This window comes from Macrotis lagotis, chromosome 6 (genome assembly GCF_037893015.1).
Source record: "Macrotis lagotis isolate mMagLag1 chromosome 6, bilby.v1.9.chrom.fasta, whole genome shotgun sequence".
NCBI classification, from domain to species: domain Eukaryota; kingdom Metazoa; phylum Chordata; class Mammalia; order Peramelemorphia; family Peramelidae; genus Macrotis; species Macrotis lagotis.
Window position 1 is genome coordinate 200,702,175 of NC_133663.1, and position 27,310 is coordinate 200,729,484.

Below are 27,310 nucleotides of genomic sequence, written 5' to 3' on the forward strand. Positions count from 1 at the left end.
GATCAAATGAGAAAATGCACAAGAAAGCACTTTGTGATAATAAGTAGCATACAAATTATGATGACAACTCTTACAGTAAAGCATCTTATAATCTAATCTAATATTTGCTGATTTAAAATAGAGAAGAGACTGTACCCACTTTTGCCTAAAATTCATGGGATTCTTTGCAAACTATAGACTTGTATTTACATATAACCCAGTTTTGTCAACAAACAATAAAATATTCTTGATATTTTAAAAATCAAGATATTTTGTCTAAATGCCATCAAATAATCAGGTATTGAGAAATATCTACATAATAGCAACTCTAAAATTTTTTTAAGATATTTGATATGAGGTAGGTATAACTTTATTCTTTAAAACTTATATGTAGGGCAGCTAGGTAGCGTAGTGGATAAAGCACTGGCCTTGGAGTCAGGAGTACCTGGGTTCAAATCCGGTCTCAGACACTTAATAATTACCTAGCTGTGTGACCTTGGGCAAGCCACTTAACTCCATTTGCCTTGCAAAAACATAAAAAAACTTATATGTAAAACTTGTGATGGAAAATACCATTCACATTCAGAGAAGGAACTATTGAATCTGAATGTAGACCAAAGTTTACTATTTTCAATTTTTAATTTTTTGATTCATTTTTGCTTTATGCTCCCAGCACTTACCACAGTACCTAGCAAATTATATGGACTTAATTCAGTCAATTGAAGCCTAGGCTCCCTAAAAAAGTAGGGAGGTTCATTTCCAGGTAATTGGTCAAAAGATGACATTTTTTTAAGCAACCACAACTCATAAAGAACCAAGATACAGAAGTGTTAAACTTACATTGATGAAATCATCAGTACTCAAAATAATCATTACCATATAAAGCTATATTTAATAGCCTATTCTCTTTCTCCATTTATCTTTAGGGTTTAAACTTAATACCTTATACAAACATTTGCTAAGCAGTCAAATCTATCATAGTATGAATTTAAACATTCCACATGTCAAATTGTGTCTCTTGAAATATAATAATGCATAAGTATAAGTGAATAGATATCAACAATATTAAAAGAAAGTTTAAGTGTCACCTGGTTATGAGCCAAGGAAAGGAATTCAGTGTAGTTGCATGCTTGTAAATATAATTACTTGTGGATACAAATTACAGTCTTTAATTGGCAATTGCAAATATAACCACAAAAAGAGGTCCTTGGAGACTCTAGTTTTGGAAGGGCCATTCCAAAACCTAATCCTTAATTACTTTAATTACTAAAAAGACATTACACTGGAGGTGTAGATTATTTTTCTCCAGTTAAAAAAAAAAAGTGATTTCATTGACCTATAAGTACCCTATGTCCATGAGGAGAGAAAAATAATTATTTTTTTTTACTTGAGAGTAAGTATAGAGAAGGGAGGAGAGATTAAATGCAAAACAGCATTTAAATGGTTCATGGAATGGCATTAATAGTCCAAAGGGACTTATGCTAATCTACTCTCTTGAATAAAAGGAAGGATTTAATGAAAGTGATTTCAATAATAGATAAAAGAATTCTTACTATAAAGGTTGTATTCTTTTACTTTTCAAGATGCCCTGATTATGTTGGTGCTATTTTCATTGTATGTGAAATGAATTGCTTTTGCCAAGTCAAAATTAAGGTTTAAAGTATTTAAGGGTTTTTTTAAATTTTTCTTAAAATTTATTTTCTCAAAATGAGTTGGGAAATATTTATACTTACTTATGGACTCATACTCCTTTTGATTCTTTAATGTATCTGAGATTGGGAATGATGTAGCTCTTCTGAAGAGGGAAGTATTGAAATTCCCCATGTATAAAATGCACCTTAATTTTGGGGACTGATTTTTTTTTAAAAGTATTACATAAAGTTATTGAATTCATATTTTATTCATCATGAAATTCATGGACCTTCTGCTCATAGCTTTCAAGTATCTTTTGGGCAAGTTTCATGCATGTATGTAGGCTTAGTTCATTCTCTTTCATGAACGCAAGGCATCAATTCCAACCTCCTTTGAAATCAGTCACTTCTTTTCCCATCAGCTATTCTTCTGTCCTCATTGTTAGGGCTACAAGAATTTAGGCAAGTCAATCAGAATTTAGAAGACTGTAATTACTCAAATCAAGTGCTGATTGTCTGGAAGCATCTGAGACAATAGCAAATTGATACAGGTACAAACAAGTTTATATGCTGAAAAAGCACATCCTTCTTTACTTCTTATCATAATCTAAAATCATTCATGGTCACTATTTTACCTAGGGACTTTCCACCCAGACAAGGGGCTTTCCACCCAGGCAAGGGCACTTTCCACCCAGGCGAGGGGCTTTCCACTTCAGGCAAGAAAGGGGGAAACCACGTGTATGGGAGATAGAGCCAAGCACAGAACTCATATGGCAGCACATTCTTTGTGGTTACAGGTGTTGGAATGGGGACCAATGTAGGTTTCGTAAATAGGATGTTAGAATACTGCAGGGGGTTATAGTGGGAAATTACAGGCCTTTTGTTGCTGGGCTGGGAAGGCAGGTTTTTAGGGCCAGGGCCCCTGAGGGGAAACCATAACATCATGTTGAACCATCTTTGTGCATACAGGAATTCCACTGACCCTTTGCTCTTCAATCCATCTCTTCAATTTCCTCTCTAAATCAGGCCATTTTGTAGACTTGCCTCTCATGGACATTTTCTGCCATGGTGTTTTCAGTAGGGTTTCTTCTTCCCGTAGCTAGTTTTGGATTGTTTTCTCAGTTGGAGGAGGACCAAGCTTAAGTTTAGCAGCACTATTTCCATTCACTTTTTCTGACTGGATCATTTTGAACTTGAATTCACGAACATGGCAAAATGTAATCTACTATAATGGTTACAAATGCAAAATAAGGAGCCCAGAGACAAAAAGTGCAAAAAAAGTGGGAAATGCAACTAAAAAGATCTATGACCACTGCATAAGATAGTCCCATTTTTTGACCCCAAATTTTTCAAAAAAAGGTGTGTCTTATACATGGGAAATATGGTATATCAGTAAGAATGTACATTATTTCTCACTGTCTCTGTATAAGGCCTGTGGGTATCTATTTGTTTACATGCTGTTCTCTTCATTAGAATGTGATGTTCTTGAGAGCCTAGACTAATTTTATCTTTTGTCCTTTCTTTAGTACTTAACTCGGTGCTGTTCATGAAAAAACATGTTTAACATTTTTTTAAAAATTCTGTATTTTATCATAATGATGAGTCACAATTTAGACACATTTGTTCAATGCACTGATGATTTACAGAGACTTGTGAATATCTTGAGAATTTAATACTGCATGGGAAAGTGTCCCATAATAAAATTTTGACTTTCTAGAACCAAACAGAAAAGAATAAATTGCATCAACAGAGAAAGATAAATTGTACTAATCAAGCTGTAGTTTTTTAGGATTTTGCAAGGCAATAGAGTTAAGTGACTTGACCAAGGTCACTCAGCTAGGTAATTAGTAATTCTCTGTTGTTAGATTTGAACTCAGGTCCTTCTGACTCCAGGACTGGTGCTCTATTCACTGCACCACCTAGCTGCCCCCTCAATTGTATTTTTTTTTAATTTTCAACAAGGTTTAAAATAAAAATTAGCTAATCTTCATATAATTACAGAAAGGGAGAGAATAACAAGAAGGAGATAATCTTATAGCTGATACAGTATATTTACAGATGAGGAAATTAGAGCCTTGTTCAAGATCATATAGTTAGTGCTGAAATGGAGATCAAACCTACTTCTGCCTTCTCTAAAGAACACAAACATCCAGTTTTCTGATTTATTGCATTTATAAATATCTTTGCCCTCAACTCCCACTTTCTGCCTGTCTTTCATAAATATCTCATGCTTTCCCACTCTCCTTCAAATGTATTTGGATATTTACTCACTGTTCCAGCTTGTAAGATTCTTTACAGGAAATAAATACATTTATAATTTTTTAAAACTTTGATCTTACTCTGGTTCATTTCAGGATTCTTTTTATGAACCTAGAAAATTTTCTATTTTAACTATTCTAAAAGGCTCTTATTTTAACAATTGCATTTCCTCAACCCCCTTCAACCACTCAGTTCTTTACCTTGTAACAATCACTCCAACAATGGATACACTTTCCTTAACTGTTGGTGAGTTAATGCAAGTCTATACTAATCCTTTTTCTCAAACTTCTTGCCTCTAATATTTTCGGTTATCATGATGTGTCAAATATAAACCCTGGAATATTCCAACTATCCACTATCTTCTTTCCCACTTTTAAGCTGTTGAAAAGCACTAGAAAATATTATGAAACCACATTGATTATGTCCACTATAAATGTGTTACATAATTTCAACAGGGTCCTCATCATAACAATATAATACTTTTATTCTCTTCATTGATTCATTAGAGCAGTTCAAGTGTACAATGACTGGGAGTCAAAAAAGACTTAATTTTCTGTGTTCAAATCTGGTTTCAGTCACTTAACCCTGGTTGTTTTAGTTTCTTGATCTGTAAAATGAGTTGGAGAGGAAAGTGGAAAACTACTCCAGTGTCTTTTCCAAGAAAATCTCAAATAGGTTCGCAAGGACTCAGGCATGGCTAAAATAACCAAAAGAAAATAACAATAATTTACTAGCCTTCTAATGAGGAAAATTTTTCAAATATTTTTGTCTTTCCTCAAGCCTCCCTTTGCATTGCTGCCCACATTCTCTTACCTGAAAACTTTCCCAAACTACCCCCCCAATTAAGTTATTCATAAAGAACTTCCTCTCGTGCCTTAATGTCATGCTATCTGTCAAATTTTGCCCAACTCTAAGATCTATATTTATGCCCTATTCTACTACCATTCATGTGATCTTGGGCAAGTCATAACTCTCCATTGCCCCATGAAAGAAAAAGAAATCTAGGCAGTAGAATTGTGTAGCAATTCTAGTATTCAAATTTTCTACCCAAAGTTCACATTGTTACATAGACAAGTTTCTTTTAAAAAGTATTTTTTTATGTGTGCATGAGGACTTGTTGCTCTCTGGTATTTGGGGACCATTTTTTTTTTCATATTTACAACAATATACAGGGTGATGCTTACATAGGAAAACATCTATCTAATATGATTTGTACTATACAGAGAAAGGACCTCTTGTACTGATAACACTATTTGTAAGTATTAAACTATTCACTCCTTTCACTTAAAATATCACAATTGTGCTAAAAAAATGTAAATTACTTTTAAAATAGTCTATTAGTTTTTGCTTTGGGTTTTTTTTTGTTTTTGATTTTTGCAAGAATGTAACTTTAAATGAACAAAAACAATTGAAGTACTCTTTCAAATGATCAAGATGGTAAAAATAAAGCTTCATTTTAGTAGGTGGAAGTCATACATGGTGCCAATAGGCTTCAACATTTTTACTGATAATGAACTGAATAGGACAAAAAAAACAGCAAAAAGATATCAATTCAGTTAATTTCAACAAACATTTTTGGGCACTTATTTATATCACAGGGCTTGAGCCAGCAACTAGTAACATAAAAGGCTTGATTTAGACTAGCACACTATTAGTTCAGGTTTGATTTGGGGATCACATAAAGGAAATGTTAAGTACTGGAATATTAAAAAGAGCTTTGCTTTTACCTAAAAGTGAAAGGAGAGATATTCATTAAGGATATAGCAACATTTTCTCAGGTATTTGTGCCTGTCCTCATCTCCATATAGAAACCATCTGGTCAATAGGAAACATATGATGACTTGGCAGGTCATTTATATCATTCATGATAAAAAAATAATATCTTCAGAGGTTTAAAAAAAAACTGTGTCAAGGGAGGCACTGCTTTAGAATTAACACATCTCTGGCCAATAAAATAGCTGGTCTTTTGGGGAGGGGTTGTTCTTTTTTAGAGGAAAACTAGAGTAACTTTTTTTTCCCTCAAGAACTTTATATTTTAGTGAGGGGAAGCAATATAGCATAAGAATAAGGGAAAATGTGTAGCTATATTTTTGGAGGGAGAGAACAGGTTCAATTTCAATAGCTATTTTTTTAACAATGAAACATGGGTTCTAAAAGAGTAAGCTAACATGAATGGATATGAGAATATAGGGAAAAATAGTTAAGAAGGAAACCTTTGGCTGGTTGTCGTACAATTGAGACACCAAAAATTCTGAGTAGAGCCATATACGCACTAGATTGTTTTCATTTTTTCATGGTAGCAGTGGTAACATTATTATGTAATTATGTAATTATCAATCTTTGAAAAAAGATGAAAGGAGGACATACTTCTGAAAATAGAGTAGATATGATAGCAAAGCACATGTCCATTCATTCTCTGATCCTGCCTGGAGGTCAAGGAAGTATTTGGCAAAAGGGCATTTAGCTAGCAAGTATCTGATTTTTGCAAGGTTAAGTGACTTGCCCAAGGTCACACAGCTAGGTAATTATTATGTGTCTGAGGTCAGATTTAAACTCAGGTCTTCCTGACTCCAAGACCAGTGCCTCCGCTACATCACCTAGCTGCTACCTCACTGTGCCACCTAGCCACATCTAGTGTAGTAGTATTTAAATCAGAAAAGCAGATGGGTAGTTTATATGACAAAAGCAAGGAATGAGTCAGCCACCTACTCCATTGGAAACCATGCAGTATCAAAAGCTCTTGAGGGAAGACTCCTCCATGGGTCAAGAAAAATAAGTAAGAGTTGCCTGAGGTAAAAGGGGATGAATGAATAAAGATCATGATGAAAAGACAGATTGGCAGCACACAAATTTTATATTATCTAATGTAAATAGGGCCATCACATCATCATGACAATCCTACTCTCCTCTAAGTGAGTCTCTATCCCATTCATGTTAGAGTTGGTATAAAGAACACTTTTTCTCTCTCCCTGTATTTGTCAACTTAGGACTTTCCTCATGGTAAAGCCTTTACCTCAATAATTTGAGACCATTCATAAAGTGTTGCCTTGCCTATCTCATCTTGTCAATTCAAATACTTCTGCTATAATTCCTCATTATCTTTTCTTGAATTCAAATTTATAGCATTTAAAGAAAAAATAGAATTTTAAGGCCTTCCAAGTATAAAGTTTTCAATGTTTTCTCCTTTGAAATATAAGTTATGAAAGAGAAAACAAGAAAAAAGTAACAAAATATTGGATAAGTGGGGTAAATGCAATTGAGGCATTAAGGATAACACTAACTGGGGACCGCTAGGTGGCACAGTAGATAGAGTATTGATCCTGGAGTCAGAAGGACCTTAATTCAAATCAGGCCTCAGAAATGTAATAATTGCCTAGCTGTGTGACCTTGGGCAAGTCATTTAACCCAATAGCATTAAATAAATAAAATTTAAAAGAAAAAGAAAACACTAACAATATGAATCTCAGTGATATAGGAATAGCAAATACCCTCAAAAGACTATGGCTAAATTGTTTGTGTGTGTGTGTTTCTGTGTGTGTGTGTGTGTGTGTGTGTGTGTGTGTGTGTGTGTGTGTGTGTGTGTTTAGAATGAGATAAAGGAATCAGTGCAGAATTGGTAATGGAAATTAGGACAGCTAATAAGCTTTCTATACCAGGATATTACAGAGAAAGTAAAGAAAAAGGGCCAAGACAGAGACTTTGGGAATACATATGGACATATCATTAGTGCACCAGAAATGGATTAAAAGGGAAGTGGAGCCAAGATGGCAGAGTAAAGGTAGGGATTTACCAGAGATCTCCCTAAACTCCTCCAAATGATTTTAAGTATGATGCTAGACAAATTCTAAAATGACTGAACCCACAAAAAGATGGAGTGAAGCAATTTTTTTAACCAGAGACAACTTAGAAGATTGTCAGGAAAGGTCTGTTGAAACAGGGTGAGAGTGGGGCACAGTCTAGCTCAGACTTGGGTATCTAAGACCTGGCACCCACCCTGCCACAGGAACAATAAATTAGCAGTGGCAGCAGTTGCTTCTAGAGCTATCAGCTCACAGATGGTAAAGGGGGAAAAACAATGGCTCAGAAGATTATAGGAGTCTCTTTGCTAACACTCAGACTGGATTATGGTGCTTTGTCTGCATTTGGATCTGGGTTTAGTCCAAGGTTATAGTCCCAGGGAATGGAGGAGCAGTAGCACAACAGAACTTGCTGTAACAGGGAAGCAGGGACCCTCCTCATAGTACTAGGACCAAAGAAAGTGCTTGCGGTCACTCACTGACCAGAGCACAGTTCGGAAAAAAGAGCAGACATTTCTCCTTAGATCATACCACCTTGAAAGAACTGAAAACTTTCATGTCTCTATAAATATCTCTGAAAAGAAGTTTGGGACACTACTTTAAATATTATATATATATATATATATATACATAAAATTAAATAGATTTATATATTTAACTATGCTATAATTTAATGGGTTTTAATATATATATTTATTTTCCATTTAAATATAGAGATGATTTTTAATAGTCCTTCATCACATACATATACCATGTTTACCCATTCTCCAACTGATGGGCATCTCCTCAATACCCAATTCATTGACAATATAAAAAGAGATACCACAAAATATTTTTGCACATATGGGTCTTTTCCCCTTTTTATCATCTCTTTGGGATACAAACAAAGTACTGGCATTGTTGGATCAAAGGGTATGCACAGTTTTATTGTCCTTCAGACACAGTACCAAATTGCTCTCCTAGATGGTTGAATCAATTCACAATTCCACCAACAGTGAATCAGTGTCCCAGTTTTCCAACATCCCCTCCAACATTTATCATTTCTTTTCTGTCATATTAATCAATATGATAAGTGACCTAGGACGTTTTCTTCAAATTACTATAAGTAGCTTAATTTCTTCATCTAAAATCTGCCTAGTCATATCCTTTGACTATTTGTTAATTAGAGAAAGATTTCTTTGACTCGTCTCTACATAGTATAGAAAGTAAACCTTTATCAATGACACTCATTATAAAAATTATTTTCCAGTTTTCTGCTTTCAGATATATTGATTTTGTTTGGGCAAAAACTTTAATTTAATGCAACTGAAATTATTCATTTTGCCTCTCGTGACAGTCTCTACCTTTTCATTTCTCATAAATTCTCGTTCTCTCTGTAAATCTCATAAGTAAACAATTCCTTGCTCTTCTAATTGGCTTATGGTATCACCCTTTATGTCTAAATCAGGTTTCCATTTAGACCTTATGTTTACATGTGGTGGGAGATTTTGATTTATTCTAGTTTCTGCCATCCTATTTTCCTTTTTTCCCAGCAGTTTTTGTCAAATTGTGAATTTTTGTCCCAGAAGCTGGCATCTTTGGGTTTATCAAACAGTAGTTATTTCCTGTTGTGTCATGACCCACCACTCTATTTCTTTTCTTTTTGGGAGGGGGGAGGCTTTGCAAGGTAATGCGGTTAAAAGACATGCCTAAAGTTACACAGTTAAAAGTATTAAGTGTCTAAAGTCATATCTGTACTCAGGTTCTCATGTCTCCAAGGCCAATGCTTTATCCACTGTGCCACACACCCCCCACTCTATTTCTTAACTATTACCAAATACTTTTGATAACTGACACTTTATTATAGTTTTAGATCTGGTAAGGTTTGGCTACTTTTGCATTTTTTTCATTATTTCCCTTGATATTCTTGATCCCTGCTTCTTTCAAAAAAATTTAATTATTTTTATAACTCTATAAAATAACTTTTGAGTCGTTTGATTGATGTGGCATTAAAGTAGATCAATTTAAGTAAAATTGCAATTTTTATCATATTAGCTTGGCCTACCCATGGGCAACAAGTATTTTTCCAGTTGTTTAGCTCTGACTTTGTTTGAAAAATGCTCTATAATTATATCCATACAGTACCTGACCTTGTCTTGCCAGGTAGACTCCTAAATATTTTATATTATTTTGAATGGAATTTTGCTTTCTATCTCCTGCTGCTGGGCTTTTCTGGTAATGTATAGAAATCCTGATGATATATGTGAATTTATATTATATTCTGCAACTTTGTTATAGTTGTTAATAACTTCAAGTAGTTTTGTAGTGTATTCTTAAGACTTCTCTAAGTATACCATCAAATCAAGCACAGAGTGGGAATTTTGTTTACTCATTGCCTATTCTGATAGCTTTAATTTCTTTTTCTTCTCTTACTGTTTTTAATTGATATTTTATTTTTACAAATGCATTGTATGAAAGCTTTTCAACATTCATCCATATGCATATGTGTATTTTAAGTTATAATATTTTCTTCCATTCTTCCTTCCCACCCCCTCCCCTCAGCAGCAAAGAGTCAGATTTAACATAATACATACATATTTGTGATAAACATGTTTATAGATTAGTAATTTTCATTATGAGGAAATAGGATTAAGGGAAAGAGATACATAAGAGATATTTTATAAAGTGTTCATCAGGTTCTGACAGGTCATTTTTTATTGTTTTGTTTTTGCAAGGCAAATAGGATTAAGTGGCTTGCCCAAGGCCACAGAGTTAGGTAATTATTAAGTGTCTAAGGCCAGATTTGAACTCAGGTACTCACTCTTGACTCTGGAGCTGGTGCTCTGTCCACTGTGCCACCTAGCCATCCCTGTCCTGTATGATTCTGATTGTGTTTCCTAGGTATTTAAATTGTTTCTATTTTCCTGCTTGCAGAACTTTCTCCTTTAATTGAGAGTTCTGGAATTTGGCTCTAACAACGCTTGGAGTTTTTATCCTGGGGTCTCTTTCTTCTTTCAATGGCTTTATTACCTTCTTGTCCTAGCAGATTTGAATAGTTTTCCCTGATAATTTCCTGCATGATGTTTTCTAGGTTTTATTTTTTTTGATCTAGGCTTTCTGGGAGTCCAGCAATTCATAGAAAAAAGTATCTCTCCTGGATCATTTCCTAGGTCATTTGTTTTTCCTAAAAGGTTCTTGGCATTTTTTTCAACTTTGTCATCTGGTTTATTTTGTTTGATGAAATCTTGTAGTATTGTAGATTTATTGGTTTTTATATGTTCATTTCTAATTTTTAGGGTTTTATTTTCTTCAATTAGCTTTTGTGTTTCCTTTTCCAGTTGGCTATTTTTACTTTTAAAAGAGGTGATTTCTTTGGTTAAGTCTTCATAATTTTTCTGCATGACTATCATTTCATTTTTTTTCATTTTTTTCTTCTGTCTCTCTTCTTTGGTTTTTAAATTCTTTTTAAAGCTTTTCTTTTAGCTTCTGGATTTGGGTCCAAATCATAGACTCTTTTGAGACTCCCCTGTGAGGAATTTATCACTGATTTCTTCTTCCAACATGGCATGGATATCATCTTTATCTGCAAAGTAGTTTTTGTATACTGAGAGCTCTTTTGCTCATCTTTATTGTTTTAACTCTGCTACTGGGGTATAGGGAGAATAGATCCAATCTTTTATGTTGGGGCTGGGATCTGATCCCTGGTTTGTTGTTGCCTATGCAGTCTAGGTTCATTTCCACCTTTATGTCTAGGTTCTACTTTTGTAGTGGTTTGTTCACAACCTAATCCTGTCTTTTGTTCTGATATTCCCAGGGTTCAGACTTTTTTAGGACTTGGGACCCTCCCTGCTGGTTGGCTATTTAGCTGCCAGAACCTGTTGCCAAGCTGTCAGGACCTGAACTGCACTGTGGTTAAAAGCTTCCTGCTGACTCCCCCCCGACCTCCAGTCATCAGGATTAACTCAAAGGAGTAAAGTACACTCTCAATAGGATATAGAAATCTGCCTTACCCGAGTGAAAAATGAAAGGGGAAGGAGATAAGAAAATGAGAAGAGAGTGATGGAACAGAGGGCAGTTTGAGGGAGAATAGTCAGAAGCAAAATACATTTGAAGAGAGACAGGGTAAAAGGTGATAGAGAATAGAATTTAATGGGGTATAGAGAATAGGATGGAGGGAAGTTCAATTAGGAACTGTAACAGAAAAAATTTTGAAGCCAGTTTCTATGATAAAGGCCTCAATTATAAACATATGAAGAAATACCAAATGTATAAAAAATAAGTCATTCCTCAATTGGTAAGTGATCAAATGGTATAAACAATTTCGAAATAAGATTATCAATACTATCTATAGTCAAAAGTAAAAGTTTTAGCTCATTATTAATTGGAGTAATTAGCCTAAAATAGACTAAAACAATAGTAATATTTTAAGATGATCAGCTTTCAATGACTCAGATTTTCTTCACAATACAATGACCCAGGACAATTCTAAAAGATTTATTATGAAAAATGTTAACCCAGAGAAAGATCTGAGAGCTCGGAGAATACATGCTGATGCTGGAATTTGGAGTGAGAGCCTGAAACGCATTGAGTTGAAAGCTCAAATGATCATACCAACCTACTCCAGTTGTCTTTCCAGAGCCTTGGACTATAATACATGAACAGATTTCAGGAGATAGAAGAGAAGAGAAGGGCATGGCATGGTATGGACCTCAGAGTCATGAAGACTCAGACACAATGGAATGATTGAACAACAAAGCCCTGAAAGTACCTTTCCATTCTATTTGGTGAATGCCTGCAAACTTGCAAATAAAAAAAAATACTTTAAAAGCAAACATAAGATAAATTTTGAAAGAGGCATTAGAAATTGAATGAATGGATGAGGAAAGTTAGTTACTGATCTGAGTTTTAAAAGAGACCTGAAATTCTAAGAGGTAGAGATGAAAAGGAAATATATTTCATGAATGGAACGTAAACTCATCACAAATAGAGGTGTGCTTGCACTCCCAATATCTGGTAGAGGTCTTTGCATATCTAGGGATTTAAGACTTGATTCATTATGTTGCAGAAAATTATGTTCCAATTTTGGAATTTTGGAAATGTGTGAAGGACATCAAATAGTTTAAAATGATTGGACTATAGAATGTGTGAAAGGGATTAATGTCCAAGAACTTTGGAAAAGAAGACTAGTACCAGATAGTAAAAGATTTTAAATGTCAAACAGAAGAATTTGAATTTTATTTTAAAGGTGATAGAAAATGTCTGAAATATCTTGTATAGAGGAATGATTTGGACAGATACAAGCTTTAGGAATATAAGTCTGATGGCTATATGAAAAATAAAGAATCTTGAGGTAGAAAAAAATAAGGAGGTGATTGCAAAAATACAACTGAGAAATAATAAGGGCTTGAACTACATTAATACTTATCTGAATAGAGAGAAGGGAAAGAAGGCTCATGCCACTTTATAAGAATTATTTGCTAAATTTTCAATCTGAGTAATTACAGCAGAAAAATTGGCTAATACTACAAATCAAGGATTGATTTTTTTTTAATTTCTAAACTTAAGAAAGTAATGGAGAAATAGTTAATAATGTAGATTACACTTAAAAGTGTATCATCATGGATACATTTTTTCCCAAAGGACTAGTTCTTAAACATTTACTAGCTCATAAAATAAAATCAACAAATTTTCCATAAGATAGATTGGAGAGAGGGGATATGGTGCATATTAAGAAGAATCAAGAATACTTATACTGCAAACCTGGGTTATTAGAAACATAGTAGATGATAAGGAGATAAGAAGACAGTTGGGTTTTCAGGAAAAGATAATAAATTCTGCTTTGAACATGTTGAGTTTGATATGATTTTGAGATATCTATCTTGAAATTTCTACTAGGTAATGGTAAAAGACTGAGGATGTGGAGAAAGAATAGATTTGGAAATATATATCTAGGGATTTTGTATATAGAGATATAGTTGAATACAAAGGATTCAATGAAAACACCAAGATTGTGTTAAGGTAGAAGAGAACAAGATCTATATAGAAAGAGCCTTGGAATACAATCATAGTAATAGGTGGGACATAAATAATGTTCAAGAAAAGAAATCTGAGAAGACCTGGCTAAACAGATTCAAAACTGGGCTGAAAGAAAATCAAGGCAAAGCAATGTCTCAACAACCCAGACAAGAGAGAATACCCAGGAGAAGAGACGGGTCAATAGGACCAAATGCTACAGATAAGTCAATAAGGGATAGGGACTGAGAAAAAGATCATAGAATCTATATATAAAGAGATCAATGGTAAGCTTAAAGATATCTCTTTCAATTTGCTAGTGTGCACAAAAATCAGACAGAAAGACATTGAGAAATATGTAAGAGGAGAGGATGCAGAGGCAAAGAAAATAGCTTTCCTGGGAAATATGATTATGAAAGGGAATAATGACATATTGAAGATAGTTAGGTCTTAAAAGGTCTAATGATTTTTTAAAGGATGGACAGACCTTGACAAGTGTAATATCCCCATCGGGTTAGTCCCTAAATCCCTTGTGAACCCCTGTGGGGTTATATTAATAAAAATATTGCACATGGGTTCCTTCTATGTGACTCATTTAAGAGTCATCCAGAATAGCTAGAGAAAATGTCTGGAAGTGAGAGATGGAGGTTCTTGCTTTTGAGAGAGCAAGGAGACCTAAATTGAAGAGTACAAGAGTAAAGAACCTGGAAAGCAGAGCATTTTGTATTTGATTATAAGATTAAAAGGAGTCATTGAAGTCTGAATAGAGAGATGGTATGGCCAGACTTGTGCTTTTGCAAATTCACTTTAGTGACTAAATGTAATATGGATTTGATTGGAGAGAAACTTGAGGCAGACAGGCCTATCATCAGATTATTAAAGTATTCCAAGAATGAGATCATGAAGACTTCACCAGAATTATGGAAGTGCCATAAGGAAGAAAGTGACATATTTGAGAACTGTTGCATAAGTGAAATCAATATATCTTGGAAACAAAATGGATAGGGAGAGAGGGAGATGGGAAATAGAGAAGAGTCAAATATAACACCAAGGTTATAAGTTGTTGTACTTGGGAAGATAGTGTGGCCCTCAAAATTAAGAGAAAAGATAGGAAGGGGGTAGAACCAAGATGACAGAATGAGGTGGGAATTCCCAGATTACTACAAATGCCTTAAAATTAGGACTTCAACAAAATTCTTGAGTGGTGGAACTCACAGAAAGACTGAGTGAAACAATTCCCCAACCCAAGACAACTTGAAAGATCACCAGGAAGAATTTGTTCTGCCGGGACTGGAGTTGGAAAAGGCCCCAGCACAGGCTGGGCCCCATAAAGTGAACCAGTTCCAGCATGCCAGACCCATGGGATGCTTGGGTCCATGGCAGTGGGAGCAGGTTCCAGACCTCTCAGCCCAGGGATCACCAAGCACAATTTGGAAACTCAACGGGAGAACTCTGCTGCACCAGATTGAGTGCAAAGTATAGGCCAGCCCTGTCCTGGAAACCAAAAGCAAGCCTGCAGAACCATCCAGCAGTTACTTCCAGGGGGTTCAGTCCATGGATGTTAAGGGTGGAGAGAGACTGCAGAGGTTTCTCTGCTATCCCTGAGAGAGGACTCTGCTGCTTTGCCCATATTCAGATCCAGTAGTCCCAAAAGCTTGGGAACTGTGTTAAAATCAGGTCATAGGCTCAGGAACTGAGTAAATAACATAAGGAAAAAGAATCTGACTACAGATAATTCCTTTGGTCTCATGGCAGATCAAAATTCATATTCAGAAGATGACAAAATCAAAGCTTCTGTATCCAAGGCCTCCAAGAAAAATAGCAACTGGTCTTATGTTATGGAAGAGCTCAAAAAAAGATTTTGAAAATCAGGCAAGGAAGTAGAGGAAAAATTTGGAAGAGAAAGAAGAGCAATGCAGAAAAATCATGAAAATCAAGTCAGCAGTTTGGTGAAGGAGATAGCAAAAAATGCTGAAGAAAATGCCATGTTACAAACTGGTTTAAGTCAAATAGAAAAACCAGTCCAAAAGGTCATTAAGTAGAAGAATAACTTAAAAACAGAATTGGTCAGATGGAAAAGGAAACAGGAAAGCTCTCTGAAAAAAAATAACTCCTTCAAATGTAGAATGGAGCAAAGGCAAGTGGATGACTTTATGAGAAATCAAAAAAAAAAAAAATTAAAAAACCAAGAGAATAACAAAATAGAAGAAAATGTGAAATATCTCATTGGAAAAACATCTGATCTAAAAACTGATCCAAGTGAGATAATTTAAAAGTTATTTGGCTACCAGGAAATTCTACAGAAAAACTTGTCCTGATAGCCTAGAAAAAGAAGGTAAAAATGGAAATTGAGAGAATTCACTAATAACCTCCTGAAAGAGATTTCTCTGTTTGCCCCCCCCCAAAAAAAAAACCCTCTCAGGAATATTATAGTTACATTTCAGAACTTCCAAGTCAAAGAGAAAATATGGAAAGTAGACAGAAACAGGACCTTAAGGGCTCAGAGATCTTGGTTTATGACATTCCAGAATACAAAAGAGCTTGGATTACAAACCAGAATCCTCTGAACTGAATATCCCCTCTCAGGGGAAAAGATGGACATTCAATGGAATATTGGACTCCCAAACTTTCTTGTTGCATTGACCAGAGATGAACAGAAAGTTAGGTCTTCAAGTACAGGACTCAGGTGAAGCATAGAGAGGGTGAATGGGAAGGGCAAATTTTGAGGGATTTATTGATATTGAACTTCTTGTATTCCTGCATGGGGAAATGATACTGATAACTCATATGAACCTTCTCCTTTATTAGAGCTGTTAGAAGAAACTTATATACAAAAGGAGCAGGAGGGAGCTGAATATGAAGGCATAATATATTATAAAAATGAAGTCAATGGGTGAAAAAGGAATGTACTGGGAGAAAGGGAAAGGAGAGGTAGAATGGACAAAGATGTTTCATATAAAAGATGAAGAAAAAGCTTTTGCAATGGAGTGGAAGGGGGGACAGTGAGCAAGCCCTCATTCTCATCAGAAATGGCTGAGAGAGAAAATAACATGCACACTCAAAAAGATATAGAAATTTTTCTTACCCTAAAGGAAAAAGGTGAGAAAAAGAATGGGAGAAAGGGGACTGAGGAGTGGAGGGAAGAGTATAGATGACAGAAGAGAAGGAAAATTGTGGGAGAGGGTAGTCACATACAACACACTTTTGAGGAGGGACAAGTTGAAAGGAGAGACAGAATAAAATAAATAGGAGAGATGAGGAATACAATGGAGGGGAATACAGTTAGCAATAACAACTGTAGTATAAAAAACATTGAATCAACTTCTATTGATTCATCCCAGAGCTGATGGTATCCAGACACAGATGGAAGTACACATTGTTTTTCATTTTTTCTAACTTTATTTTTCTTGAGGTTCATCTATTTTTGTGGAGTAAAGGGAGATTATGTCTACTTTTACAATAACTATTGTAGTAATATAAAAATAAATTAATTAATTTAAAAAAAAAGAAAAGGTAGAAAGCAAAGAGATTTTTGATGGGGAAAATAAGTTCTGTTTTTGGACATATTGAGCTTAAAAGGTATACTGGACATCCAGTTTGAGGTGTTTCAATATGTAACTATATAAGACTGGGAATCAGCAGAGAAACTGCAGCCAGAAAGAAATTACCAAAGTGGTAATTAAATCCATGGGACCCAGGACCAGATTTGCCCATTATATTGGTCACTGACTAATAAAAACAAAATAAATAATGTGAACAATTCAAATGTATAAGCTGAGGAAAAAATCCAAAGAACAAATGCCTATGCATGCCCAGAAATCTGTTTCTACCACTGGCATTTTTGTCACAAACAAAGCCATATAAAAGAAGCATAAACCCTAGAAAATGCTATACCCTAGAAACTATGTTTTCCCTTTTATGGCATATCAAACTATATGTGAAACTAATATAATTTTGAAGAAAAATAAAAAGCATTGTTTAAAGAAATTATTGTGTAACAAAAAATAGTTCTTTCTTCAGTTAGTCAAAGAAACAATCATTAAGATTACAGAAACTGAGGTAACCATATAATTGAAATCATTATAGAATTTAGAGAACACTGGATTAAACCCTTTAATTTAGAGATAAAAAATTCAATTAATTGCCTATTGTTATGCAGGTAGTGAATCATAAGCCGCTCATTTTATAGATGAGGAAACTCATACTGCTAGAAGTGAAATGACTTGGTTAAAAAAAAAGTAAAGGAAAAAGCTGATCCTTGAACTCATGTCCTCTAACTGAATAAGTAAATATTTTCACTGTAACCTTTTAATTCCTGTTTCTCAGCACTTCCTATTTCATGTAACAGGTCAAAAAATGCACTCTGCAGACTACATCAAACCCCAAGAGTAGGTTTCAAGATACCCTCACAAAGTTTTGAAAATGCATTAAATATATATTCAAGTTTTTAATCAAAATCAATTAAATTATCATTTATTAAGTACATATTATTTGAGTTTAGATTATCAGTTAGCCTTGTAAAGAATTTTGAAAGATATTGTGAACAGCTTAATTTTTTTCTTTCTGGAATTACCAATATTAGCTAATCTCCTTTCTTTTACCTAGTCACATTTTTATCCAATTAAATAGGATATATATAGATCTTCTTTTAGCAAATATATTCAGTGTCTCCCCTACAAAAAAAGTACCAAAATAATCCCATGACAAGCAAAGAAACAAGAAGCAGAAGATATTGAATTTCTTTTAGGTTGATCATCTGGTACTCATTAGGTCTACTCTTTGGATCTTTTTAAACCCATCCTTATCGCTGTTATTCTCAAAAAAAAGTGTTTTAGGCTAAGTATAAGGCTAAGTAAAGAAGAATTTGAACAGTATGCTGTCTTCAGAGTTTAAACATTTTAAGGAAAATAGTTGACACCCCATGTTCTTTAGATCCATAATTTTCTTGAAAAGGTTATCAAGGGAAATTGTCGTTGACCACCTGAAATATATTTGAGATTACTAATTAATTTGACATGAGTAATATGATCAATATCATATGGCAGTAGATATAACCAGCTTAGATAAGATTGAAACTTACTCAAGGTTAAAAATGTTTAACCTATATAACCCTATAATTTTCAGTCAATCACAATCTATCTTGGGCTCACATTTAATTACAATATAGTGAGAAATATTATAATATTTATATATATATATATATATATATATATTATAAATAAAATAATTCAAATATTTTGTTTTAATGACTCTTGACATTATATTTGTCTAATAATATAAACTTGTTTAAATTGCTCAATTTACTGATACCATTTTTTAAAAAATTTTTACAAATATATTTTCATTCAACTACAGATTTATTCAATTTACTGTCTACAAAAATGAATGCAGAGAGACATAAAGAAACAATTATCTTGATCATTCATTTTTTTAAAAAACCACACCCTGTAATTGAGGGGAAGAAAAATAAAAACCAACTTTGAGGGTTTATACTTCCTGGAAAATATTCATCAGATGACTTCTCAGCATTCTATTTTACTTTGTCTAAATTATACTCAAGAGAAAAATGAAGAGTTGAAATAATTATTGAGATAATCCAAGTCTTCCCATCCACTAGGGAGGGATAATGAGAGTAAAATCTTACATTTCCACACTGATGTAATTCTCAAGGTTAATTTGACTTTTTATTCTTTCTTGCTTGTGTATATAAATTTCTTTTGTGTATATAGTCATCTACCTGTTCTCTCTCCATTAAAATGACTTCCTTGAGATCGAATAATGTCTTTTGTCTTTCTCTATAATCCCAATGCTTTGCCTAATTTCTGACACATAGTAAGTGCTTAGTGATAGGCTGAAAAAGCAAAGTTGAGTATTAGAGAATATGGAGAGCATTATGGAATATAGACAAAAGGGAAGACAGTATTTGTGGGACTATTTAGTTTTTTGCTCCTTTTATTATGACTAGAATTTCCAAAAATATTTTAGGAAGACTGTAAAGTTAAGGAAAACAATAGAAGTTAATGCTTTTTATTTGTTTGTTTGTTTTTAAGTTAAACTTGGAAAAAAGAATTCAGAAAGTCATAGGAAAAATCTTTTAAAAATTGGAAGAAATTATGATAATTGACAAAAGAGATGTATTTCTGAGGACTTCAGTCAAGACATCAGAGAGAAGCCAGGTACTATCTTAAACCCTCCTGATTTTTCACTCAGAACTAATATGAACCAAGCTTCTTAAACAGAATGTAGATCCACAGAGCCCAAAGAAGGAGAACACCTACCAACAATGGCTGTGTAAGGGTAGTATGGGCAATTGAGGGGCAGAGAGCAGAGAACCAGCACAGGGGCATCAGAGTGAAGCCACAGGACTAGCCTGAGAACAGCAACAGATGTATTTGCTGTATGCAAATTGGTAGGTAGAGCTCCAGCGCAGAAGCATTTATTGTGTGGGGCAGAAGAGCTCCAGCACAGAGGCTAGACATCAATCCAGTCAGCTCAGCTGGTCTGGAAGACCAGGACTAACAGCCCCAGTGTTTCCATTGAAGTCCCTGTGATGCAAGTTGGGTCTCCTCCCCACAATTCTATGAAAGAAAGTGACTCTTCCCAGAACAAAAACAGTACACAGACCTCAGGCTCAGATGTGGCTGGCAGCCCTCCCTCAATGCTGATTGAAGACTAAGTAAGTTAACTATATGGCCTGAGGGCCCAGCTTACTTTGTTCTAGGATAACCTGGATGGTGCTGCCTTCTCCTGCACCCCAGGCTAGGGAATAGGCCACTAAACAAGGTCATAGGCACTTCAGAGAAAGCATCTAGTATCCCTTACTGGTGGACTCACTTGGAGTTGCTAATCCCAGTGAGGAAAGTCTTTAGGGATCTCAACATCAGTGAACCAGTTCCTCCTTTAACACAAGATTCTAGGAAAATGAAGAAAGACCAGCAGGAAGCAGGGTACATTGAATATTACTTTGAAGACAAGTATCCAAACTCAGAGAAAACTGGAGCTTCAGAGTAGAATATGAATTGGTCTCCAGAACAGAAAGACTTCTTAGAAGAGATTAGGAAAGAATTTAAAAATTAATTGGAAATATTGGGAAAAGAAATGCAAGAGAAAATTAACACTTCACTGGAGAAAATTATCACCTTGAAACAAGAAACTAAAAATACAATTGTACAAGATTCAAAAGGAAATAATTGAAAAATACAATTGGGCAAATAGAAAATTCCAATAAATAGAATTATAAATTGGAAAAGGAGTTACAAAAGGTAAATAAAGAAAACTGGACTCCCAAGTCCTGGACTCCATACTTCAGGATATAGTGAAGGAGAATTTTCCTGAAATCCTTTAACCAGAGGCAAAATAGTTATTGGAAGAATACCTTGATCCCTCCTGAGAGATATTCCAAAATGAAAACACCAAGGAATATTGTATCCAAACTTCAGAACTATCAGATAAAAGAGAAAATCCTGCAAGCAACTAGAAAAAAAAATTAGATATCTAGGATCCACAGTCAGTATTGCACAAGACCTAGCTGCATCAACATCAAGGGAGTGAATTTTATATTCTGAAGAGCAAAAGAGCTTGGAATGCAGCCAATAATCCAATATTGGCAAAATTGAGCCTTCTCTTCCAGGAGAAAAGATGGGCCTTTAATGAAATAGGAAAGCAACTTTTCCTTTATGAAAAGAATAGAGCTAAATAGAAAATTTGAACTTCAAATAGGAAACTCAAGAGATAGAAGAAAAAATTTTTAAATGGTGAAAAATCTGTTATCTAATAAGATGAAACTGGGAGAATGATTCTCATAATTCTTGAGAACTGTTGTTCTATTAGAGAGAATATACCTAGCCAGAAGTAATGGATGTTCATGATTTGTCCATGACTCTGATACAATGATTTAATAGTAATATTTCCTTAAAAAATGGGGACAGTAATGAGACAGGAGGTTGGAGGAGATAGAAGGGGAAAAACTACATCACATGAAGAGGCAGCAAGGACCTATTGCAATAGAGGGGAAAATTCAAAAAATTTCACTCAAAGAAGGATAAACACAGCACACACACACATACACACACACACAAACACACACAAACAAACATACTCAATTGAGTTGTGAAACTTATCTTTCAAGTATTAAGAGGGGAAGGTGGGGAGGAAGAGGAACTGACAGAAGGAAGGGAAGAAAGGGGCAAAGGGAAAGGGAAAAGAAAAGGAAGGGGGGTCAGATATAGGGGGACAAACAAATTGAAGGAAGTGGTATTCAGGAGCAAAATATTGGGAAATAGGGATAAAGTGAAAAAAGGGAAAAATACAAACAGAGAGAAGATAACATGGAGGACAATACAGAGTAATTATAAGTTTGAATGTGAATGGGATGAACTCTCCCATGAAATGAAAGCAATAGTAGTGTGGATTAATAACCAGAATCCTACAATATGCTGCTTACAAAACATACATTTGAAGTAGAGAGATACCTATAGAGAAAAGGTAAAAAGTTGGAGCAGGATATATTTTGCTTCAGCTGAACTGAAAAAAGGAAGGGATAGCAATCCTTACCTCAGTCAAAGCACCTGCAAAAATAGATCTCATTAAAGGAGATAAGGAAGGAAACTATATTCCCCTAAAAGGTACCATAGACAATGAAGCAATTTCAATACAAAATATGTATACACCAAGTAGTATAGCATTCAAATTCTTAGAGGTGAAACTAATTTATTTACAGGAAGACATAGCAAAATTCTATTGGTCAGAGACCTCACCTCCTCTCTTGGAATTACATAAATCTAATCCTAAAATGAACAAGAAGGAAGTTGAGGTAAATAGAATGTTATAAAATCTAGACATGAGAGAACTTTGGAGAAAACTGAACAGGGATAGAAAGGAATATACCTTTTTTTCTGTAGAACATGGCACCTACAGCGATATTGAACATGTACTAGGGCATAAAAACCTTATAATCAAATTCAGAAAGGCAGAAATAATTAATACTCCCTTCTCAGATCATATTGCAATAAAAATTATGTTAAATAATGGACTATGGAGAGATAAATCTAAACCTAATTGAAAACTATATAACCTCATTTTAAAAAATGAATGGATCAACCAACAAATTATAGAAAGAATTAATGATTTCATCCTAGAAAATGACAATAATTAGACATTATACCAAAACTTATGGGATATAGTCAAAGTAGTTAATAGGGGATATATATTATATTCTAAATGTAACATGGGTAAAATAGAGAAAGAAGAAACCAATGAACTTAAGCATGCAACTAAAAAATTAGAGAAAGAACAAATTAAAAACTCCCAATTAAATACCAAATTAGAAATTCTAAACATTAAAAGAGAAATTAATAAAAATTGAAAGCAAGAAAAGTATTGAACTAATAAATAAAATTAAGAGTTGGTTGTATGAAAAAAACAATAAAATAGATAGATCATTGTTTAATTTGATTTTAAAAAAAAGAAAAAAGAAAATGTAATTACTAGTATCCAAAAATGAAAATGAAGAGCAAATTAAAGTAATAATTCAGTACTATTTTGCCCAATCATAAATCAATAAATTTGATAATCTTAGTGCAATGATGAATATTTACCAAAAATATGTTTCTCATGTTAAATGAAGAGGAAACTAAATACCTAAATAAGCCTATCTCAGAATAAGAAATTCAACAAGTCACCAATGAACACCTTAAGAAAAAATCTCCAGGGCCAGATGGATTCATAAGTGAATTCTATCAAACATTTAAGGAATATTTGACTCCAATTCTATATAAACTCATTGGAAAAACAGGTGAATATTGGACTCTGCCTAATTTCTTCTATGACACCAGTATGGTGCAGATGCCTAAACCAGGAAAACCAAAACAAACACAGAAAATTATAGACCAATTTCCCTAATGAATATGGATGCAAAAATCTTAAATAAAATCATAGTAAAGAGATATCAACAAAGGTATCACTAGGATAATACACCATGACCAAGCAGGATTTACTCCAGGAATGCAGAGTTGGTTCAATATTAGTAAAACTGTCAATATAATTGACTATATCAATAACAAACCTAACAGAAACCATATGGTTTCTCAATATGTGCTTTCAGTATTCTTCAAAGCCTTTTACAAAGTACAGTAGTCATTCCTACTAAAAACAAAAGAGAGCAGAGGAATAAATGAATTGTTCCTTAGAATGATAAGCAGTATCTATCTAAAACCATTAATGAGCATTATATGAAATGCAGATAAGCTAGAGGCATTCCAAATAATTTCAGGGGTAATACAAGAATGCCAATTATCACCACTATTACTATTCAATATGGTATTATATATGTTAGCTTCAGCAATAAGAGAAGAAAAAGAAATTGAAACAATTATTATTGGGGAGAAAGAAACAAAACTCTCACTCTTTGAAGATCATATGATGTTTACTTAGAAATCTAATAAAAGAATTGAAAATTGGGGAATGGCTAAACAATATTGTATCAATAGAAATCAGGAGGGATGGGATTTCAGAGAAGCCTGAAAAGACTTACACAAACTGATGCTGAGTGATATGAGCACAACCAGAACATTATATACACTAAGCACATAATGGGGGTGATGATCAACCTTAATGGCCTTGTTCATTCCATCATTGTAATAATTAGGGACAATTTTAGGGTATTTACAAGAGAGAATGTCATCCATAACCAGAGAAATAACTGTGGAGTTTAAAGAAAGACCAAAGACTATTACCTTCAATTTCTTTTTTTAAAAAAATGTCTTAAGTACTTAAAAAAAAAGGAGATACACTTCAAAAGTTATATGCAAAATATTTTCAAAAGAATGGCAAACTATCCAAGACCACATGAAGAATTACTCCAAAGAATTAAGAATGAAAGAAAAACAAATTAAGGCAACTTTGAAGTTTCTAACACATAATAAAATGTCAAATATTAAATATATATATGTATATATGTGTATATATGTATATATATATATATATATATAATACATATATACACATATATAGTTGAAGTCAGAGAGGATCTATTCTAGATACACGTTTAGATCACTGTTGACAATGTAAATTAGCCGGCCAAGATGGAGGAGAGAAGACAGGCACAGTTCTAAAGTCTCCTGATCTCTTCCCCATCTATCACATGAAACAAACCTCTTAAAAGTAAGCCGAACCAGGAAACCCAGAAAGAAAAGCCAGGAGAGGAAGATCTACCTCAGGATTTGTCTCCCACAGCAACCCTGGCTGAGTACCAGCGTGTGAGTCTGGGCTTTGAGGGAGACGCAGCCTGGGATCAGCCAGATTAACAGCTGAATTGGAACTGGGAGTCTAAGGGCCCGAGAGCCTAACCTGCTGGATCAGCAATGGGGCTGGATGAAAGGGGCTTTGGTCCATGGGGAAGCAGAGGTGCTGGTGTTGGTGCTGTCCCCCTGGAGCTCCCCCAGGCTGGGGGAAGAGTTATGGTGCAGGAGAACGGCAGACAACATCCCTAGGCTTCTCGGGTCTGAGTAACACTGTGGGCACGCCTCCATTGCACAGAGACCTCTCCTCAAACAAAAGCAAATTACTTCTGCCTCAGGCCCAGGTGTGTGAGCAGAACCAGCCCAGCTGAGGAATCACCTCAGGCCAGGGTAAAGCCCACCATTGATTGAAGGCAAAAGAATTCAATAGTTCCAACTCCTGCCAGTGGGCAAAGGGAGAAGGCCTCCCAACCAAGGTCACAGACACCCCAGAGACAGCAACCAGCACTTCCTACTGGCCAGCCAGATAAACTGCACTCAGTAAAGCCTTCAGCGATCTCCAGCCCAGGTAAACCAGACCCCCCCAACTCAAGGTCTTAGCATAATGAAGAAGGGTCAGCGGAAAGGTGGATCCATAGAAAAATTCCTGGAAGGGAAAGACTCCAACTCTGAGAGACCTGGAACCTCTGAGGAGAATACAATCTGGTCTCCAGCACAGAAAGTCTTCCTTGAAGAAATAAGGAAGAAGCTTAAAAATTTGGGAGAGAAAATTAATACCTTAGAAAGTAAAATTGGACAAACACAAAAGGAGAATAAATCTCTCAGATCATCAATTGGACAATTACAAAATAAGAATAATTCTCTCAGATCCTCAAATGAGCAAATGCAAAAAGAAATTAATTCTCTCAAAACCTCAATTTGTCAAATGGAAAGCTCTTTCAAAAGTAGAAATGACCAATTGGCAAAGGAGTTGCAAAAGGTTAATGAAGAAAACTCCTCCCCCAAAAAAAATAATGGAGTCTACAGAAACTAATGACTCCAGGAGACAGCAAGAGTCAAACAAAATCAAAAAAAAGAAAAAATAGAAGCAAATGCAAAATACCTCATCAACAAAACCACTGACCTCGAGAATAGATCGAAACCTGAAAATTATAGGACTTCCTGAAAACATTGAAGAGAAAAAAAGCCTGGAAGTTAATATTACAGTATCTAGTGATGGAAAACTGCCATGATATCATGGAATTGGAGGGCAAAGTAGTTATTGAAAGAGTACATCGATCTCCACCAGAAAAAGATCCTAAAATGAAAACACCAAGGAATGTTGTGCCCAAACTCCAGAACTATCAGATAAAAGAGAAAATCCTGCAAGCAGCCAGAAAGAAAGAATTTAAATATCAAGGAGCCACAGTAGGGTTCACGCAGGACCTGGCTGCATCAACGTTAAGGGATGGATCGAAGGGCCTGGAACAAGATATTTCGAAGAGCACGGGAGCTTGGAATGCAGCCAAGAATCTACTTTCCTGCAAAGCTGAGCCTTCTCTTCCAGGGGAAAATGATGGACATTTAATGAAATGGAAGAATTCCAAAAATTTCTGATGAAAAGACCAGAGCTAAACAGAAAATTTGGACATCAAACAGGAGGTTCAAGTGACAAATGAAAAGGTAAAATGGGGGGGGGGGGCGGTAAAAGGAAAAACAATGCAATCCAGTAACTTAAAACTGGCTATATCCCAACGGGGGGGGGGGGGGGAAGAAAGAGACTCTCATAAATCCTGAGAAATGTAACTCTAACAGAGAGAATATACATAGCCAGAAATGATGGACATCCATGACCTATCCATGAGACTGCTATCTAATGGGATGGAACTGGCTTTAACCCCACTTGGGAGAAAGACTAATAACTCTCAGGAATTTTGACTCTATTCAATAGAATATACTGAACTAGAAGGGACAGACACTCAGAATTTTCTATGACCTAGATAGAATGATCTAAAACAATACACTACCTCCCTAAAAAGGGAGACAGGAAAGAGACGGGAGGAGGGAGGGCATTGAATGGAACAAATCTGATTACACTAAGAGGTACAAAAAAGCCTATCATAATAGAGGGGAAGAAGGGAGTAGAGGAGAAATACCTGAATCTTCTTCTCATCAGACTTGGCTTAAAGTCAACCTACACATACTCAGTTAACTTATAAAACATCTAACCTTTCAATAATTAAAAGGGGAAAAGGGGAGGGGCGACGGAAAAAGGAAAGGGGAGTGGAGGAAATAAGGGGAAATAACAAAAGGAAGGGAAAGGAAAAGGGAAAAAAGGGAAAGGGGAAAGAAAGGGGAGGGTGCGATATAGGAGGGCAAACACACTGAAGGGGGTGGTATTCAAAAACAAAATACTGGGGTATATGAATAAAAGGGG

At 34.9% G+C, this 27,310-nt stretch overlaps 1 protein-coding gene across 1 annotated transcript in view; it reads left to right on the plus strand.

Moving 5' to 3' along the window:
- LOC141492308 (sequestosome-1-like) overlaps nucleotides 1-27,310 on the plus strand; it is a 74,704-nt gene that overhangs the window by 38,819 nt on the left and 8,575 nt on the right. The window contains 1 exon segment of the mRNA XM_074192781.1: nucleotides 14,907-15,133. Within this exon segment, the coding sequence (XP_074048882.1) occupies nucleotides 14,907-15,133 (227 nt within the window).